The sequence below is a fragment of the Cyrtonyx montezumae genome, unplaced genomic scaffold, assembly GCF_038088225.1.
Source record: "Cyrtonyx montezumae isolate F1298 unplaced genomic scaffold, pur_monq_1.0 scaffold_16, whole genome shotgun sequence".
Lineage (NCBI taxonomy): Eukaryota > Metazoa > Chordata > Aves > Galliformes > Odontophoridae > Cyrtonyx > Cyrtonyx montezumae.
Genome location: NW_027071892.1, coordinates 9,781,959 through 9,802,370, shown reverse-complemented (window position 1 = coordinate 9,802,370; position 20,412 = coordinate 9,781,959). Strand labels below are relative to the sequence as shown.

At 49.8% G+C, this 20,412-nt stretch overlaps 1 protein-coding gene across 2 annotated transcripts in view; it reads left to right on the top strand.

Moving 5' to 3' along the window:
- Positions 1 to 16,109, top strand: part of LMF1 (lipase maturation factor 1) — a 160,568-nt gene extending 144,459 nt beyond the window's left edge. For both annotated transcript variants that reach the window (XM_065732776.1, XM_065732775.1), the window contains 2 exons: positions 5,057 to 5,169; positions 14,089 to 16,109. In XM_065732776.1, coding sequence (XP_065588848.1) covers positions 5,057 to 5,169; positions 14,089 to 14,263 — 288 coding nt within the window. In that variant the 3' untranslated portion in view covers positions 14,264 to 16,109. The remainder of the gene's footprint in view (positions 1 to 5,056; positions 5,170 to 14,088) is intronic.
- The last annotated feature ends 4,303 nt before the right edge of the window (positions 16,110 to 20,412 follow it).

Genomic DNA, 20,412 nt, shown 5'->3' with positions numbered 1-20,412 from the left:
GGAGCAGAGTGGGGGGACAGTCCCCTCCCTGCCCCACTGCCACCCCTCTGCTGATGCAGCCCAGGACTCTGCTGGCTGCCCCTTTGCTCACTGCTCGGACCGAGGCTGGCAACACGGTGGGAAGGATGAGGAATCAGAAGCCAAAAGCCCAGCAGAAGTTTGTGGAGTCGTGCGAGTTCCGCAAAGCTCATACAGTAGTTTATGGAGTCCATAAAACCAAGTTCCTTCAGCCTCTGGATTAGGTTTAATTTGTTTTTAGAAGTTCTGGATTTTTTCACCCTGCTGTTTGCCTCCATAATGGGGTTGGTGCTGGAGGCAGTCACTTAAGGGCCTGCCATATCCCGCTCTGACAGGCTGCAGGAAAGCCCAGGGAGTTTGGGGGAAGATATTTACCATCCTTTTGTGCTGCTCCTGACAGGTTCCTCTTTGCACCTCATCACTGCTTGACATACGATGCCGTCCTCCTGCACAGCTCCCACCTTGGCTGTAGCTGCAGGATGTGCTGTGGAGCCCACTATGGGGGAGCCAGGGAGAGCCAACGCTGCCCCGCTCTGTGCTGCAATTAGCAGTTGGCTGCTAATTACCATAGTGCCTTGATTATCCTGATTTCCAGGAAGGAATACTTGTGATACTAATTATATTACCTAAATATAATACGCCATTTACAATGGAGGAAGAGGTCTGAAAGCCCTCAGTGGTGCTGCAGGTCTGGACAGGAGCATATAGAAGTGAAGGACCCTTCCTAAGCCAAGCATCCTAACTTAGGAAGGATGCAGGCAACTGGCATGCGTGCAACAGAGGGACCTACAGCGACCGTGAGAACAGCTCTGCATGTGCTGGGAGCAGGAGGGAAGGCAGCAGAGCAGGTTTGGGGTGTGGAAGAGCCTACCACAAAGTGGAAAACAACCATCTGTCTTCTGAGTGGATATATAATGGGCTGAGTGGCAGAATTTGATTTAATCTCAGGAAAATTCCGGTTAAGCATTAAGAAAAAAAGTTTCCAACAAGAAGATAGTGTGATGGCAGAATCTGCTCCCAGTTGTTTTAAAGCAAAGATCCCAAAATTGCTGGAAAGAGATTGTTAAAGCTTTGTCTGTCCTCCAGCTGGTGGCAATGCTCCTGTGATAATGTAACTTACCACTTAGGGTGTGTGCTTGTAGGGGCCCCACTACCACAACCCTGGATGGAGCTGTGCTGTGCCACTGGTGTGGGAAGTGTTGTGGGCAGAGCTTCAGCAGCCTGCACTGGGTTCAGCATCAGTCAGAAGTAACAACCAGAAAACAAAATATGCTCATAGTTCAGGAGCTTCAAGTTGGTCACTTTTCCTGGTAGCAGGATGTCTCGGGCTTGGCAAAAGCACCTTGTTTGTAGAACAAGATGCAGCAGTGGAAAGCCTTCAGTACTCTGAATAATGAAAAAGCAAAGGAAAAGTTTCTTCTCTCCTTCCTGTGGCATGAAGGGTATTTATTCTGTTTAGTTTGGGTAAGCTCTCCATAGTGGGGTCTGCATCTGGCTCGTGCTGCTCACCAGATAATAACCAGTCAGAAAATAACGCCATCTCAATATTGTTTTCTAAAGCTCGGTGTTTTGTTGCATTATACCTTGAAGTGACTCCAAAAGCATCCGAGTGTCAGGACAGTCTGTGCACAAAGGATGCAGCTAAAATTCAGATCACTTTGTTTCATGTGTTTGTGAAGAAGCGAATTGGGAATTGTGATACCTCATGTTAATTGAGTACAGGGCACAGGATCCCGGTGTGCTGTTCAGATTGCACATCACTGTGTCGTAAAAACCCTTCTAAACTGGCATGTACTACCTACAAAATGACAGCAATTCTGGAGCACCTAGGAGAAAGGTGTGCTTGCCAGATGTGATGGGCAAGTTTATGGGTGCAACTCAGCTGACTCCCGAAGAGAAAACAGAAATATGAGCAGCAGGACAGACCTTGGTGTGGGACAGGGGAGCTGGGAGAGGAGGCTTCACCTTATCACACACGCTGGGCAAGCTGAGAAAAAGAAACCCTACATGGAGAGGAGAGAGATGAATATTTTTATAAAATATTGTATTCTAGCCTCTGTTACCTGGGTCATCCAGCCAGGAGGTACTTACAGGAAAATGCTGCATGGCATCAACGTGCAGGAGGAGGTGTGTGCAGTACAGTAAAACCTAAACCTCATATGCAGTGCACTAGGCACAGCCTTTTACATTTCCTTTCTTTCCCCTCCTAAAAACACAGACCTCGATTCACTTCCATTTTCCATTGCCACATTTAGGTGGTTTGGTCCATGTGTAGAATGTAGGAATTGTATTTTCTTTGCTTAACCGGTGTCGGTTGCCTTCCTCCAGGGACACTTCCCTGAGCACCTCCTCTACAGGGGGCTGTGGGATGGCTCTTGGTGGGATTGGAGGAACTGCCCACTGAAATGATACGATTGAGAACAGTACCATGGAGGAATGGGTTGCCTCTCTGGGGAACTCCTAGGAAAAAAGGGATGGGGTGATGGGGAGTGATGGAACTGTATGGCAGAGCCTTCAGCCTTCCTTGGTTAAGCCGTTCGGTAACAGGATGGCAGCAGCGTTGAGATGGAGTTCTAGGAAAGCAAAGCCCTGTGCTGATTATGCTGTTCTTTCTGTGGGATATGGTTCATTCCTCCAGCTGATAGCTCAATGTCTCCAAATAGTGACTGTGAGATCACTCCTAAACATCAGTGTAAGCAGAAATGGGAGTGCTGGGTGAAAACATCTCCAGTGGTAGAGTCACTGCTTTGCATCCCCAGTGTGAGTAGGCTGTGGTGCCAGAAATGCCCCTTACAACAGCACAGAAATGCAAACTCCCCCACCATCCACCCAATGTGAGAACATGCAGAACTCCCAACCATGCAAAATCATAATGCAGGGCTCCAGTGCCAAGTTTCCAGCTGTTTCCACATGTGCATCTCAGAGTTACCTCCTCCCGTGCGCCTGTGCCAGGACTGAGATTCAATAAAATGCCACACTAATCCACAGTCCTTTTCCATTAAATGACCAATTAAACCTGGAGGAAAAGGGTTCTTACTATTATTATTTCAGTTGGGAACGTGTTCCCTGTAGTGCTGTGTGGGTTTTTTTATGTATTTTCTGTGATTATTGTGTTCTCTTCTACATTATCTCTGCAGATTTATTTTGCTGCTGCTGCTGCAGTAGTGCTGATTGGGCTTAAAATCCTGTAGAGTTATTAAGTGCATCTGTGTGCAGATGTATGCCTTCAAGGTGAGAATTCTGTATTTATACACAGGTAAAATGTAAAAATGGAGGAGCTGGAGAATATAAACTGAGAAGTTGGAGAGTAGAAATGGTTACAGCCAAATGTGGTGCAGCATTGCTGTGTGGTGGTGGGGAGACTGCAGCGATGCGCAGATGGGGACGAGGAGCAAACCCAGGCCCAGTAATGTGTTATGCCTAAAGCCTGGTTCAGGGAGCTGCTCTTCTCTTGCCTTTTCCTTGGGTTGATGGTGGTGTTGTATGCTGGTCCCAGTGTCAGTGGTCCTGTCCCAGCAGCAGCAGGGAGCTGCCTGGGGGTGTGCTTTCCCCTCAGCTTTTCCACCTGAAATGCCAGCGATGCTGTAGGATTACAAAGATCCAGAATCAAAAGATGAACCTGCCATGCACACCTCCTGGCTTCTTGTACTTAATGCTTCAAGCTGTGACTCTTCTCAGTGCCAGGTGAGTCTCTCCCATCCTAAATGTCACAGATAGGTGTAGCAGCTCAGCACGCAGGGTCTGCTCACAGCAGAGCCGCAGAGAGGAACTGTCACCTCCACCATGCTGCCCTGGATGGAGCCCAAATCACCTGGGCTCTTTCTTCCCCCCTTCGCCACCGTATCGCTTTACAGGGTAATGAGTTAAGCAGTGCAGACTGAGCACGGCCCCGCTCCCACTGCTCCCAGCATCGTGCTGTATCCAGCCCTTGGTGCTGGGGGAGTGTGGGGGGGGGGGAACCGCGCCGGGTGGAAATTTCTCACCGCAGACCTTGCTGGGGCCAGACATGCTGTAAATTTTACAAGAAAAACACTTTACAAACCAGAAGTCCAACTCTCGTGCGCATGGAGCCGCTAATTAACAGTTTGGAGACCGGGCAAACCGAGGAGCCCATTCCACCACACCGAGCCCCTTGCATTTGCTCTGAAGAATTGGGGTCCTCCGTGCAGCTCTGGTTTCCCACCCGCAGGTTCCTTACACATCAGGCAGCACTGCTGGGAAAGTTTCTACAGAGCTGCTGGCTGAAACATCTGAGGCTTTCCCCTAACTCGTGATGAGCACAGGTCAGGAACCCTGCGAGGTAGCACTGCTGCATGATGGAGCTTCCCAGCAGAATTTGGGGCTTTACATCTCCTTTCTCTCCCCTGGTTCCCATAGCAACGGAAATAACAAACTCTGCCATCATAAAAGATCTGCAGAGTAGCTTTGCATTGATGTTCTGCATTAGTCACAGTCTTGCAGGTACAAATGCTGAGTTTAGCTTTCCCACAGTGTCCCCTACTGCTTGCATTAAAAAATCCAGTTAGGTGCACATTAAAAAAGGGGGAAAAAATGAGTATAAGGCACTGAAAGTCACCAGAAGCGGAAATGCTTTTTATAGAGCCTCACCAAGAATCCCTGCAGGGGGTGAGATGCATTCATTCATGGAGGGAGGCAAATACGGCATCAGAATCAGCAGCTGAATGGGGGCAGTGGCATTCTGGGGCTGATTTATTTGGTTTCAGTGGCTGCAGGATACAGGGCATGGCACACATGTTGGAGGTAGCCAGGTGGCTGAGAATCCAGGAATGGAGAATTCACTTTCTTCTGCTATTTGTCGGATAATGCAGCAGGGAAAGCAACATATTTTCAAGTGGATTCTCAGTGGGTCTCAGCCTCAAGGTTTTGAAGCCTGCATGGTCTGATGGTGCAGCACCAGCAAATCTCTCCTTTGCAATCTCATCGACTGTGCTTCCTGCCCAGAGATCACACAGATATGTTTAATTGTAATTAGAGCTCAGAGGTGTCTAACATCTATATTTCCTCCTCTTTCTCCCAGACCTATGAGCAAAATGAGTGGATCATCCACCTAGCAGGGAAGCTGCTGGCCCAGGAGGAGGCGGCCTTGTCCCTGATGGCAACAAATCCATTTGCAGGCAAAGATCCCCCACGGTAAGCACTTGTGGCAAGCTTCTTGGTAGAGAGTACATGGACTGTGCATTCAGCATTAGCATTCGTAGCAGAAAGGAGGTTGTAGCAAGGTAGGGGTTGATCTCCCAGTAGGATAGGATGAGAGGTGATGGCCTCAAGTTCTGCTGAGGCATTTCAGGTTGGATATCAAGAGAAATTTCTTCTCCAGTTCAGCAGTTGGGCGTTGGAACAGGCTTGCCCAGGGAGGTGGTTGAGTCTCCATCCCTGTTGGTCGATTGCCCTTTGTATGTGGTGCCACACAGGTGGTATTTAATAGGGCAATTTTAATAACGGGTCCCCACAGAGATCTGGTGCTCAGCACTGTGATGGGGACAGGGGATCTGGGGCTGGCCCCTTCCCAGCACCCTGCACTGCTTCTCTTGGATGTGGATCCTGCTTACCGCGTTGGTTTCCTGCCCCACAGCTTCAGATTTTTTGCCACAATCACTTTGCAAGGTCAGATCAAAAGTACCATTTCCAGCAGCCTATTGGGATACTTCAAAGACGAAACAGTCCTGCAAAAATAATTGTTTTTTGTTGACACTTGTCTTGGAATTGTTTGCATTTTCAGTGACAAAGCAAACATCAGCATAGTGCAGAGCACAGATGAAAACCCCAAGGCTTTCTACAAAAGGGAATTTTTCACAAAAGTGTCTATTTTGTTGATAAAGTTATTTTTAGCTGAAAAAATATTTTAAGGGAATTTTGGATCAACTCAAGTAATATTATGCTCTTGCTAATGTTTTCCATTTGAGGCACTCAAGATGGATTACAAACAGGGACTAAGGTTCCCAGCACCGTGTGAAGTAAGCTTCCTTTTGAAACAGAGCTGTGCTTTTCAGATTTAACGCAGTGTGTCCCCCAAATCTTCTGTGGGGAGACTGCTTTCCTAGGTTAGATATTAAGAATCTTTTCACCTTTTTGGATATGCCATTCAGTGTATGTTGAGAATGTACGTATTGAATACAAAAAACCCCACAGCCAACAGATACACAGCTTGGGACACCAGCGAGTGTCCCACCATTGTATTTGAGTATTTCTCATAACCACATTTCTGAGGTTCCCATGTGTGGTCTCATGCAGCACCAGTGCCGCATCAGAGCAGTGCTTGCAGGCTGATGGTGACACCTTTCCCCCAAGGATAGGAGCCAGGACTGCTATAAAAGCATTTATTTGGGATTTTGGTGGATTCTCTTTCCAGGGCCCGTTTTCTCGGCACGAGTCTTGGTGTATTGTCCAGGTTTGCTGTAGGCTTGTGCCACAGCTCCTTGGGCTGCATAGGCAGCAGGTTATGCATACAAATAATTACACCCTGGCTGCAGCCCAGGTGATTTCTTGGGGAGCCTGTGTTAACTACTGCTCTGAAAGACCTGCTGAGAGACACCAGCATGTCCCTTGTCATGGCTGGGTACAGCTTTAATACTGTTTACGGTGGGATTTTAGCTCTGCTTGGCTGGGAGAGGGCTGCACCAGAACCCTCAGGACAGCTCTTTTGGGGAGCATCTGGGGGACCATGGCGGGGTATGAAGTGCTGGAGGAGCTGCTGCAGGCCTGCGTGGTGCTGGCCCTGTGTCAGAGCCCCCAGATGGAGGTGGGTGTCCCCTGGTGCTGCAGCCAGACGTGGGTACCAGCTGCTGGCAGCTGGTGGTGAGCAGGGCTCAGTGGGGTCAGAAGCACTCTGTAATCCCAGAGTTGTTTATTGCCCAGTGCCAGCGGTGCTGCTCCTGCTCCTCACCGTGGCTGGAACTGCAAACAGTGCAGCAGCTCACAACTCAGATGTGCATTGCATTTTTCAGGGCTTTACCACGATGGGCTGTGCCTCTTTTGTATGTTCTGGCATCAGTGGTGTTAAAAAATATATTAAAAACATACAAATTTTTACTGCGTTCTGTGACAGGTGAGGAAATTGTATTTTCAGGAATTTAAAATGAAAACAAGGTAAAATCTTTATCTTTGTTAGCATCTGTAGGATAGTGACTGCCCAGAGTACGAGGGGCACAATCAGGTCAGGGATGGCAGAGCAGCATGATGCTGTGTGCTGCACACAGTGCTCTATATCTCAGCAAACAGGGCTTTGATTCATGCAGTACCTTGCTCTAACCTACGCTCAGACTCTGTTTTCACTCCTTAGCAGCTACTTTGTAGTAGGAAAAGATCAGGATCCAGTGCTGGTTTTATGTATCAGCTGCCTTTGCTCTGGCATTAATTTTGCTTTAAAAGTTTTTCACAGGCCTAGTGTATTTTTGGCTGGCTTAAAATAAAAATAACAATTTACAAATGCTCCTTTTGACCCAACTGGGGTCCAGCAGACCACTTAACCCCAGGTCCCAGTTTGCTGCTCACGTTTCTGGTTTGAATGGGCTGACCCCAGTACCTGCATTTGCATCCCCACATTGTACCCAGGAGCAATGGGGAGGTCTGGGGACGAGAGTTAGTCACTGGTTGGTATTGATGCTCCTTCCATTATTGTTTGCTGCTAGCAGTTGCCCTGCATATGGAAGCTGATCTTTTTCTTTTTTTTTCTTTTATTTTCTTTTTTTTTTTTTGAAGTTTTTTATGCCCCATCCCAATTCTGCTGAGTTTACACTTCTGGCATTTGTGGCTGGCACTCTCGCAGCAGTTCTGGCAGCCCCTTCTGCTCCCACATTCGTTCTGCTCTCTCCTCTGCCTTGCTGGGGCTTTCTTCCTGCGTTTCAGAAATGCCATTTCCCCACTGGATTTTAGGCACACTGAAGTGGGGTCCATCCTGCACCCCCCATCCATCACAAGGGACACTGTGGTGTGAGAACAGTAGGAGAGGGGGGACAACCTCCTTAGCAGGGTCTGTTATGATAGGACAACAGGAAATGGTCTCAAACTAAAACAGGGGAGATTTAAACTGGATATAAGAAGTTCTTTACACTAAAGGTGATGAGGAATGGCACGGGGTGCCCAGAGAGCTGGCAGTGCCCCGTCCCTGCAGACACCCGCGTTCAGGTGGACAGGACTGTGAGCACTGATGGAGCTGTGGGTGTCCCTGCTCAGTGCAGGGAGTGGGATCAGACAGCCTTCAGAGGTCTCTTCCAACTCAAATCATTCTGTGATTCTTTAAGCAAGGCATCCAGTCTGTGATCCTTAAGGACCCTCCCAGCCCAAGCCATTCAATCATTTTTTAATTTCAGCTCCTTAGCAATACTGAGATGAGCACTGGATGCACAGAACCTCAGTGCCAGCAGCCACTAATTGCCTTTCTGGTGGTGTAATTTCATTTGAGTCGCGAGCAGCAACTTAAATTTGAGCCTTGATGGTAACACTTGGGAAGAAGGGAGAACTCCATAGCTCTTGAGCTGTGGCAGTGTCCAAAGCTGCCCTGGGTGGCATGGGGCTGTCACTTAATGCTGCTTCTGCCCACCTCCGGCCGTCACTGCTCTGCTCCCTTCAGTAGCTGCCGCTTCCCTCCCAGTCCCCCCTCCACTCTAAGGGGAATTTTGAGACTTAATTATTTTCATTCCCTGCTAGACTAAATAATTAGGGGAAGGGACTGTTTTCCATAAGAACATTACGCTCCATACTCCATGGAGTTTATTCTGTTAATGGAAACTCTACACCTTAAATAGCCAAGGGACTTTCAAAATGAGTTAATGCCTTCGAAATGAAATTTCTGAGACCAAAGTTTGTAGGTTTCTTTACAACTCTAGAAATTATAGTATTTTTTCAAGTGTGATAAACTTAAAATGAGAAACAGGTGACTGATTAAAAATGAGGGCATTGTTGAGCACCCGGCCTAGCTGAGTGTGAAGCTTTACTTCAAGCAAAGTGATGTTTGTGGAATGTAGATTTACAAAATATTATTGTGCAGCGGATAGTTCATAAAACACCCGCCGTCATAAATCTGAATGGTGGGGCTTTGGCTGAGAAATTAATAAGTGTTTAACACACCGTCATGGAAACAGCCTGCAACAACGAAAGAAAACAAAAACGAGGCTTTGCCCACAGAGGGAGAAAAAAATATATCGATTTTCTTTTTGACCTGAAGTGTTCAGTGTCTCTGATATTAAATCATGTTCACTTAAGGACTTTTATTCCAATTATAGTCACGCTCTGTTGGAAGAGCCCCAGCGTGCGGCCGAAGCCCTGGATTTGTTGCAGCGGTGTTATTTATGGTGACGGTGCTTCCAGTTTGATGCTACCTGACTAGGAAGGGCCCGGCCCTAAAATATCTATTTACAGCCCTGATGAGCACAGAAGTGAATCAGAAATGTATGCAAACCAGCAGCTGCTCCCTTGGGTGCTGGAAAAGAGACCTCGCCAAAGCCTTGGGGAGAGGATGGCGTGGGAGGAGGAAGGCTCTGGGCTCAGTCCTGGTGTGGCCAGGTTGGTTTTAGGAACACTATGGGATTCGTGGTGCTTTTTTAAGGTAAAAGACCAAAAAATGTTGTTTTGTTTTTTTAAGTAGGACAAACAAACAGAAGCCCAACCCAACAGGGGCAACAATTATCCTGTAACTAATGAGAGTGATGCTGAAGGAAGGCAGGAAATAGAGGATTAAGGGAAAGTATGCAGCGTAGGTGACTTCTGCACAGAGAAGTAAAACGTTTTTTGTGTCTCCCACTGAAGAGTCATTCACCAGCAGTGAGACCTGTCCTGGAAAGTGATGCAGTTCTCAGGGGTGACAAAGTCCCAGTGTGTTCTTTTGGTTTTCTCAGTGGGTTTTATTGCAGCTCTCTTTACATGGGGACAATATTAAAAGAGCTGTCCCCATGGTGGGGACGGGTCTGATTCATCCCCTGCACCAGAGACCGCATGCTGGCTCTGCCCATGCCCAGGGGAATCCAAGCAGTGCCTAAGCCTGGTGGATACCCACCTTCCTTTCCCACCAGGTTTGCTCTGCTGTAAGTGGACAAAAAGCCTCTGACAATCATAGAAGAGAGTCATAGGAACATTAAGGTTGGAAGAGACCTCTAAGATCATCAAATCCAACCGTTAACCCATGGCCACCAAAGCATTTCCCAGCATCACTTGTCAGACGGAGGCACAACAAGACATTCTGCCCTCTCCCAAGAGTTATGAGGATGAGATGCTCCAGCTCAAGGGCCAGAGCTCTCAAGAACCTCAGAGAAAGGGAAGTCAGCGACATGGAAAAACAACCCATAAAACTGCCCTTACACTGCAAGCGCTTCGTGGGCTGAGTTGAATTTATGATCACTGCTGCTCGTGGGGCTAGAGCAAGCAGGAGAGCCAATGATGGAGGCTCTGCTGCTTTAATGAATTTGTACTTTCCACTGCCACTTGCTCTCTGATTTACAATGGAGTGGGGGACCTTGAGATAAAAAAACCCAACACATCGAAAGGACGCCTCGTGGTTTGGTTTCTTTCTTCCCTCTCCCGCCCCGGCTTGCCCTGTCAGGCCATTAATTCTAACAGAAAACACCAGCTCTGGTTTTTTCCCTCGAACCCCTCAGCTGTTGCAGGGAGACAGCTGCACCCTCTGGAACTAATTACAGCTGTCTGGGAGATTTAGCCCTCCCTCGCAACAACTCCAATATTGCTGCTAATTTTTAACACGTACAGTTGGAAGATGTCATAATAGGCTGATATATGATCGAATCTTAAAAGTGCTACGGTGCAGCTGCTACCGGGCATCTGCTGGGATGAATATGTTGATTTAAAAAATAATGCAAAGTATTTTTAGCCTCTCTGCCCTCCCCAGGGCTGCAGCCCTGCCCGGTGTGGGCAGCAGTGGAGGGCACATGCTCACCCAGGAGGCAATGGCACAGGGACACGTGTGGCTGTTTCACTTCTGCAGCAGAGCTGGCAATGGGATGCTCTTGTCCCTTGTCTTGCATCCCACTGCTGTTGTCGTCATAGCAGAGTGGGTTTTTTGTCTCCTGGAGGAGGAGTGTCTGGTGTGCTTTATTCTGGCTGTATCGTGCCTCTCAAGGGAACATTTTGCTCTGGTGTCTCCTATTGGACCTCACTTGGGCTCAGCTGGATGCCTTCTCCACATGGTCCCCCAGCAGTGGCTGCAGCCACTGCCTCCCAGCAGGTCAGAGAGAGCTCCAGTTGTGTTCACTCAGTAAATCCTGGGAAAGTGCTTGCAGCAAGGAATGGCCTCCCTGACCTTCCCAACTGCCTCTGAAACACAAGCATTGCTCATCCCTCTGGTATGAGCAGAGGGCATCAGTCTCCTTTCAACAAAGATAAACTTAAGCAGCTTCCTCACGACCATCTTGATGACCATCTTGACGGTGTTTCCCTCGAGCATCAAGGTTCTGCATGCTGGCACTGTCCTACACTCAGAGAAGCCCCGGGAACCTTTGGATCCCTTACACTTCCCCAGAGGTCTTTGCATGAGCCCTGAAGTTGCAAAAAAACCCAACATTTTTTGTAAGGCAAGCTGCAGCCCTCACAGCTCCTCATCCTGAGTGCATGGAGCTTGTATGGGTTGCAGTTGTGCAAGTCCCCAGGTGATGCTTACAAACTACGAGCCCTGGCCTGGTGGGTCTGTGGTATTCTTGCTCCCTACATAGCAAAGATGGAGGATTGAAATTGCAAACTGTAACTCTGAAAATGAGGCACCCAGGTAGCTTATAAATAGTGGGGTAGCTTGTAAACTCTATGAGCCCTGAAATGAGGGGCTCCAGTGAGTATTAAATGCTACAGCTTTTACATCAGCGAGCCTCAGGAGGCAAGACTCACGATGGTTACGAGCTTTCTGTGTTTCCCCCTAGCCCCAGGAAGGCACAGGGAGGACGAGATGCTCTGCCTTTCTGTCCTGGTGTTTTGTACTCAGAGGTATTTCTGCTGCAGTTCTTCAGCTTTCAGAGGCTGTGAGCAGCACCGTGCATCCTGACACAGGTGGGACGTGGTGGGGCTGTTCAGTGCCAGGCTGGGGGCTCACAGGGACCTCTCAGGTTTGTTTGGACTCTGAACAGAAGGGCTGGAAACATGCTCAGATAGAAAGGCAAACGTTCTGCCACAAAAATGCAGCTTCAGTTGTGTGTGGTTGCTTTAATGCTCACACGGTTCTAGTTTTACATGCCGATCCCTTTGATAGCAAACATTTTAATAGACAAAGAACATATGGGAAAAATCATACCAAATAAGATGATAGATATTGTTTAATTTGGGCAGGCAAGGCCATTTAGGAGGGGCAAGGAGATTTTCATTCCAGAAGGGTCTTGGGTGGACCTTGGTGTAGGGGAAGGTGCTCTGGTGTCCAAGCAGTCCTGGGGTGTCCAAGCTCTGCCCAGGGCACTCAAAGCCCCCAATCTTCCAGCAATAAAAAAGGGAACATGGTTGCCACCATTTGATGCTATTTGCCAGGTTTCTGAGAGGAGCTGTCTGAGTGGTTTGCTTCCTGGGACGATGTTAATAGCTCAGGATTAGAGCAGCTGCTTTTGCCCCTCTCTAGGCAGCCAGTGATGGTAGAATGAAGGTTTTGGGATGGTAGATGTGTTTTGTGAATTCAAGCAAGCAACCAAACATCACAGCTGTTAAACCTCCTGTCTGTCCCAGACAGGAGCATTCAGGCTACCTGAACCTGCATAAACCTTCCTGCTCTAATTATTAACAGGAAATTTTGTGCTCCTGAGAAGCAAACACTGTGGGAGTAACACTTCAGTCTCCATTTGACTTTTAGCAGCCTCAGAAAAGGATGTAAAAACAGCCATGGCAGTAACAGAGAGGGCAGGCTCCCTGACCCACAGGTACCATGGGGCACATCTCCACCCCCCTCATCCCTTATCACCTAGCCCCCATAAGTTGTTAGGTGAGTGCTATCTCTGTGCTCTGGGCTTCTTTGGGTCACTCCTTTTTGTTTGGAGGAGGGTGAAACTCGGAGGTGTTTGCTCTGCTTTCGGCACAGCCAGGGACAGTCCGTCAGCAGCAAGTGGTGAACAGCTGCATGCTAATGTGTTTTGTTAGCAGAATCATTTCTGTATTGCTCATCTGGGTGCCAATCAAGGCTTAAATGGAGATGTCAAGACGTGATTACGGCAGACCTTTTAATTGGGCTGCAGTTTTATCCGCCGGCTGCGATCTCTCCTGCTTCCCATGTGAGTGTGTTATGCAGGTGAGCACTAATGGCCAATGTACAGGAGTCGTCCCTAATTATTTCAGCAGCAGGAGCTGACTTTATGGAGTCCCGAGGTGCAGTCCGGGAGTGAGCAGCTGCATGAGCACGGTGCCCCGCTCAGTAGCAGGGTTTGTATTTTAGTAGTGAAGCAAAGCAGGTTTAAATGAGCACTGACATGACTTTGACATTTTTATATTGTGGGTTATTTTATGAACTTATCCAGTGAATGCGGCGATGCACTCTGCAAACAGGGACCCCGATGCTGAAGGACTGGGGTGTTACTCCTTCCCTTGTCAGCATGCCCTACATCAAGCGGGACGCGGCTCCCGCACCAAGCAGCATGGTTAGCCTCCAAACGTGTTTTGCGAGGCTGATGAATGCTTCTTTCTGCACTGCTTTAAAATCTCCTTTTCTGTCAACTCCCAGGGCGGCCAGAAAACAGATGCGCTCAGAGCCCTGCTAATAAGCGGTGGAGCAAAGGGAGCAGGCGTTCGCTGGGGCAGAGGGACGTGGGGGAACGTGTGTACCTGCAGGTGTCCCAGCAGAAATACTTGATAGGTGCTTTCAGGAAAGTGAATGAAGTGGTACTGGTGTTTGACTATTATTATTATTCTTTCAAATTGGTCGTAGAGAGGCGTGTGGGGCGTAGTGTGATGCTGGACTGTGCGCAAGGTGGTGGTGTGCGAAGGCTTTCCTTTCCCGTGCATCATCCCCAAATTGCAATCCAGGGAGCCAAGGTGGTGGTGGTGGCAGGGAAGCTACGTAAATGCAGTTCCAATCCATCACCACTGCACTGGCATGGGTGCCCTGCCCCTCCTACCACCCTGTGCTTTGTTTCCCTGCAGGTGGATCCGAGGGGAACATTTCAAGTACAAATTCAGCCGGCCTGGAGGAGCGCACGCTGCAGAGGGCAAGTGGTGGATTCGGAAGAGGATCGGCCCCTACTTCCCCCCTGTCAACCTCCGGGGCCTGAGGAAGTTTTATGAAGACAGGAATTGGCCGTACCCCGTGCAGGACTGATGGAGGGGAGTGAGACAGGGCCAGAGTGACCAGCTGGGAGAGCCGTCAGCTCCCTTATAAATCACACTTCTTCCCTATCTCTGTATTTTTTTTACATATCCGTGTTTACACATATTTTATAGGAGGTCTCCAGCCAACCTGTCCACCTGCTGCTGTGGTCTGGTTTTTCTCATCTTTCTCTCCCTTTCTGTTTGTCTTTCTCCTCATGGCCTTGGTGGATGATTGATTTCTTTTGTCAGGCTGCTCCATTAGAAAATCATCAGCTCTAGAGTTGGGAAAAAGGTGAACAAATACTAAGTCAAGTTAATATGTCCAATTTGGCACATGTCAGATTTGCAACAAGCATTTGTGAAGTGGATTTTAATAGTTCTGCTGATGCTGGAATTTCACTTTATTGCCAGACAGACCCAAAATGGACAAAAATTATCAAATGCACTTTGAGGGGGAAAGGTTAGGTAAAAGTAAAGCCTCCCTCCCCTTTCTCGGTGGTGTCTACTTTACAAAAAGCTCTCAGGGCCACACTCAAGCCTCACACAGATGTAAATCTGTGCATTTTAAGACACTTCTAGCACTGACGGGGATTTCAGTGTGAATGTAGACAGTGAAGCAGCGGGAGGAGCAGTTCCCTTTACAATGTGCCTCACTCAGAGGAGGCACTGGGCTGGCATGGGGCACTGCTCCACCACCACATCCACCTCATCCTGCCCTGTCCCATCCCATTCCTGTCCCATCCTAAACCATGTTCATTCCCATCCCATTTGAAAGTATCCTATCTCAGTCCCGTCCCATTTCAAACCATCCCATTGCAGTCTCCTCATGTGCTGTTGGCACAGGGCTTGCACCAGCCTCAGCCAGTTCACTGAGCCATTAAAGCTGCTTTCTTCCATATATTCCTGTCCTTGTGCCACCTTCAGCATCACCCTGGGAAGGTCCTGCTCGGCACCATCTCATCGCAGGGCAGAGATCTGCATCTGGAGCTGCAGATCCAGCAGCACAGAGGGAACTGTCCCTGGGCTGGGGGAACCCTGTGTGGGATGGGTGGGGTGATCCTGCATTCCCCCATTCCTTGCCCCTGAGCCTGCCCTCCTCCTGGTTTGTGTGGTCTGACCATGTGGGTGCAGCACGGTGAGCCCACACCGGGGACATGGGGGGAGGATGGTAACAAGCATAGCACGGACAGCTTCTGGAAGCGACGGGTCGTGGCAATAATTACTTTCTTGTTAGCACATCTTGCTGCAGACATTTCTTCTCGAAGGGGAAAAAAAAAAAAATGTTCAAAGCGCCGTGCGTAACGCATAAAAACCTCCAGCCTCGGGATTGCCTGCAGAAAAACCACAGGTCTGCTGAGAAACCCGAAATAGCTCCGTGCTGTGTGGGCTCCGTGAGTCAGCGGCTCTGCCCCCGGACAAGCACGGCCCTGTGCAGCCCCCAACCCGCAGCGCCCGGCCGGGCCCAGGCTGGCTGCGAGACAGGGCCCGCTTTTAGGAGGCAGCTGGAGTCACCGAGTCTGCCGCCAGCACCGCCGCGCTCAAACGGGTTTTGTTTGAGCAGGCCCCGGCCTGGCAGCGCGGCCGTGCTGGGCTGCTTTTCCTGTTTGCTTAGCCCTGGGCTTCATAACGGGCTCTTTCTCTCGCTCTGGGCGCTGGCGATGCTCGGGGCCCATCCGTGTTGTGCCTGCGCCTGCGGGTCGGGGTTGTGGCCTCGGTCCCCCCGGGAGATGCCAGCACACAAAGATGCTTTCAGCCACCCGGCTCAGGACAGCACGAGCCACGGGCGAAGGGATGAGCGTGGCACTGAAAGAAGTCGGTGCTCGTATGGCCAACACGAAGGCCACGTGTGGACAGATGGAGGCTTTGTCCCTGAGCTCATCTGGTTCGGACCAGTCTGTCCCGGCACAAGAAGCTCAGCGTCATGGCCAAGTGCAGTCTGGAAGGAAAAACATGACCAAAGAAACCTGCAGACAGAGCTGTCACACACCCCTGCACAGGGCATGGCGGTGACTGCACAGGTTGTGTCTGCAGGCTCACGCATTTCTACCTGCTTTCGGACCACGTGTACTGAGCAGGCATCACCCAGCTCGTGTATCTGGAAAGGGTTTGAAGACAGGAGCACAGGGAGCCTCACTCACCTTCACTTTTTTCCTGTTAAATATTGAAGCAGTGACTTGTGGTTTGTGCCCGGACGTGCCCAGCACCAACAGTGTCTGAAATGGTGAGGCTGTGAGGACACCTCATGCCTGTGTCACCAAGGGAGCACGTCCCACCCCACCCAGCAGTCCCTCGCAGCTGGCACTGGTCGGGGTTGTGACTGCAGAGTTGCACAGAAGGTTGCTCAGTGCTTAGAGCAGTGTGCAGCACTTTCCAAACTCTAAATAATGTTTACGACTCAGTTGTGTTTTCCTAAATATTTGCCACGGTTCATCTTCCTTTGCAGACAATAGGGAGAACTGTGCAGAAAGATGGGTGAGTGCTGAGATGCTGTGTGTCACCCCCAGCATTGCCCCTCCCAGCACAGCCACGGGGCTGGGAGCAGTGATGTGCACTGCATTTGCTGAGGTCAGGGTGATGGGATGGAGGATGTTTTGCATCCATCAGTGTCTGTTGTAGTTTAGTGTCTAAAAAGCTTTTTGCCCGGGAACTGCCAGTACAGCAGAGCCTCTTGTGGAGCATCCCTGTGACGTGTGCAAGCACAGGAGCTGCCTGCACTACCTCCCTGCCAGGTGTTATTTGAAGCATTTCACTTTTGGTTTTCCCAGCTCTCACACGGCTGGGGCTGCACGCTCAGGAAATGGCTGAAGCCCATCCCATCTTGGGGGTCTCAGGCAGCCCACGGCTGCTGGGTTCATGGCAGTGTTCTGGGGAGGTGAGGACACCGGGAGCCCACGATGGCTGCGCCAGCATCAAACCTGCCCTGTGTCTATCCCCGGCTTATTGGGGATCCCTCGGCATGGCTGCAGCCATCAGCACTCCCTCCTCATTCGTTCCACGCAAAGCCTCTTGATTTACCCTTCGTCCAAAAGCCCTCCATGCTACCCCAGCCCTGCTGGCTGCTTCCCCTGCGTGCTGACCCTAATGCAAACAAGCTGCATGAGCAGAGTCTGTCCATCCCGGTGAAGGACAGTGTGAGGGTGCAGGGACGTGGCAGCTCTGCACTGCGGCCGGCAGCACGCGGGGTACCTCCCCTCCCCCCTGCTTTAATTAATTTCTTTTGGTTTCCAACCTCTGGGTCAAGGATAATGGAACCCAGACCATCATTTACATTCCTGTTTGCTGTGCATTGTGCTGTTTAAAGGTTTTTTATTCTTTTTTTTTTCCTTTTTTTTTTTCTGAAATCTAAAATTCTCGCTCCACGCCGGAGCGCCGCCTGGAAGATAATATACATTCAAAGGCAGCGAGGAAGGTGCATGCAGGGGATTAAATTAGAAACGTTTCCCTTGGACAGAACTTTTTGAAAGAAAAGGAACAATTATTTTGAGGGGCTTAGGAAATCGGAACCACATTGTGTTATCTGTGGACTGGAAGCTTTCTTGGAGAGGTTTTTTCATTCCCTGAGCTATGCGTTGGACATAAAGCTTTGTGGCATTCCCACATCAGCACACTGTAAATCCATCTGAGAGATAACTCTGAGCCCTTGGTTGCTGCTGGGGATGAGCAGGGGACCACCACCTCATGGACAATAAAACACGGCAGTTCCCAGCTGCCCTGACAGATCTGTTGGGTTCACTGTGCTCTCCGGGCCCATCCTGTGATCTGCAGTTATCTCATTCTTCCCTCCTGTTCCATCTTGAGGTCCCAACAGAGCCGGTGGTGATGAGGCTGCAGCTGCTGTGCTGCCTGTCCCATCCTGGCACATTTGGGCCTCCACCACCCCAGCAGACAAATCATTCCTTGTGTAAGTTGGGAAAATCCAGCAGTGGGGCCTTGAGCGTGAGCTGAAAGTGTCCAAAGGAGGGGGATGTGGGATCAGGCTGTTCGGGATCCCCAAAGGAAACGAGCTCTTTGGTTGTGTTACTGCCACGTGAGGCTTTGGCTCAGGATCCATTGACTATAAAGCTGTGAGAGCTCTCACGTTGTTAAAGATCCTCTCCTGTCTCCAGGCCCTCCAGGAGAGCTGTCTTCTGGAGGTGAGATGAAAACCTGCACCTCGCCTCCCGCAGGAATTTCAGACAGCTGGAAAACCTTCAGTGGTGGATTTATAGTTTGAAACTCTGCGTCCAAACGTAGGAAAGGTCACTCTGGAGGACAGCTGAGCTCTCTGCCGGGATTAGTGGCACAAGGTAACGCTGAGCACCAGCACGTTGCACAGGGGCAGCCCCGTGCTACCTGCACTGACAGCTCCGTGCTCCACACAGAGCTCTGGTTCCTCCATCCTTTACATCTTGTGGTTGTTTTAAAGCAGCCAAACTACGGTCTGTGGGACCCCACAGAAAATCTGTGTATCAGCGTGCCTCCCCCGCTCCGAGCTGCCTTTAGAAGCTGGCTTTGCTTTAGCACATATTAAAGGAAAGAGCTTTTTTCCTTCCCAGTAGATTAAGTTTGGCTAAACAATTCAGTGTGAACTGCTGGGCATGAGGCAGAAACCTGTAGGCTAAATTACCCAGCTGCTCTAAGTTTAGAGCAGCATGGGATGAATTTCAGGACCGTATATTAGTTTTCATTTAATCTGATTATTCTGGGTCTGGAGTTCCTGGAGGGTCTTCAGGTTATTGTCAGTCAAAAGAACCTTTAAAAGCTTCCATTTGCACTAAACTTTTTCCCATTAGAAATCTATTTTCATTATGGATCAATTTTTATTTTAATGAAAAAATTATTTCCCCCCCCTCCCCCCCAACCCCTTATTTTTCCAGACAAGATTAAAAATGAAGCGGGGAGGATTGCTTTGTGCCTTCTGTCAGTCAGGGGCTGGGAGGGTTGTGGGGCCATGCCACTCAAAACGCCACGATTGTAGGGAGAAAAACAATGTGGAGGCTTCTAGAAACAGCCCCCAAACCCACACTGTTTGTGCAGGATTTTGTATCCCCTGTGCCAGCCTGAACCCGAGGGATTCCCTGTGCCCTCGTGCTGCTCTGCTTGGCAATCCCAGCACAGATGATGTGGGGGCCGTGCGGGGACACCGCGCTGTCTCCGTGTCCCTGTGCATCGCGTGTCACAGCCGAGAACGCTCCGTGGGGTTGGAGGTTTTGCAGGGGGGCAGTGGGGGGGAGGGAGGTGGCTGCAGCACTGGACCAACAGCCTCCAACTCCCCCATCCTCTGCAGCCTCCGGTTCCTCCCGCGGAGCCGCAGCCGTCGTGCGCTCATTGCCCGCCGTGGATGTGCAGCAGCTGCGGGATGCGGCGCTGCCCCATACACCGCTCCCCCCCATTTCCTCCGCGGTAGCTGCTCGGGATAAGCTCGCACGTCGCCGAGCTTTTCCGTGCGTGTTCAACTGTTGCTGAGACAATTACGTTAAAATCACACCACCTGCATGCGGTTAGTTAGAATAATAAATAAGTGATAGATTATCAAATAAAGCGTTCGCTTCGGATGAGGTCATCGCAGCACCGTGTCGCGGGTCCCGGCGGGTTTGCAGGCTGCTTTTCCTGCCGCCCATCGGCCAAATCGCTCTTGTATCAGTCAATAAAAGCGTTGTAGAGATTAAAGAATCAATTAGGCATTAGCCGAAGGGGCCAAAGCATAACCCAAACATGCTGATAAAATCCAGTAGGTGATTATGGGAATGGTTCCTATTTCGTTTTACTTGAGAAGGAAATAATTGCTCGTTACAGAGCACGGAGCAGCCGGGCCGGGTGCTTTTCCAGCTTTATGGGGAAGCAGGAGGAAGCCCTGGTGCTGGGCTGACAGACACGGAGGCACGCCGTGCTTTAGGGCTGAATGTGCATGTTTTGATGCTTGCTTTGAGGAAAGCCGTTTTAGCCCTGAAAGGGGATGGGGGAGCTCAGTCTCCTGGGTTGCTCACTGCCACAGCCAGGCATTTTCTGCTCAAGGCAGAGGGCCTGGGGCACATGTTTGCAGATGGATTTCAGGAGCCCAAGCTGCCAGTAGCTGCACCCTGCAATGCATGAGAGCAAATAGATTAGTACTCACTACGCCTGGCTGCTGGCTGCTCTCTGTACATGCATAAACTTTGATGAACCAAGCAAAATCCGATC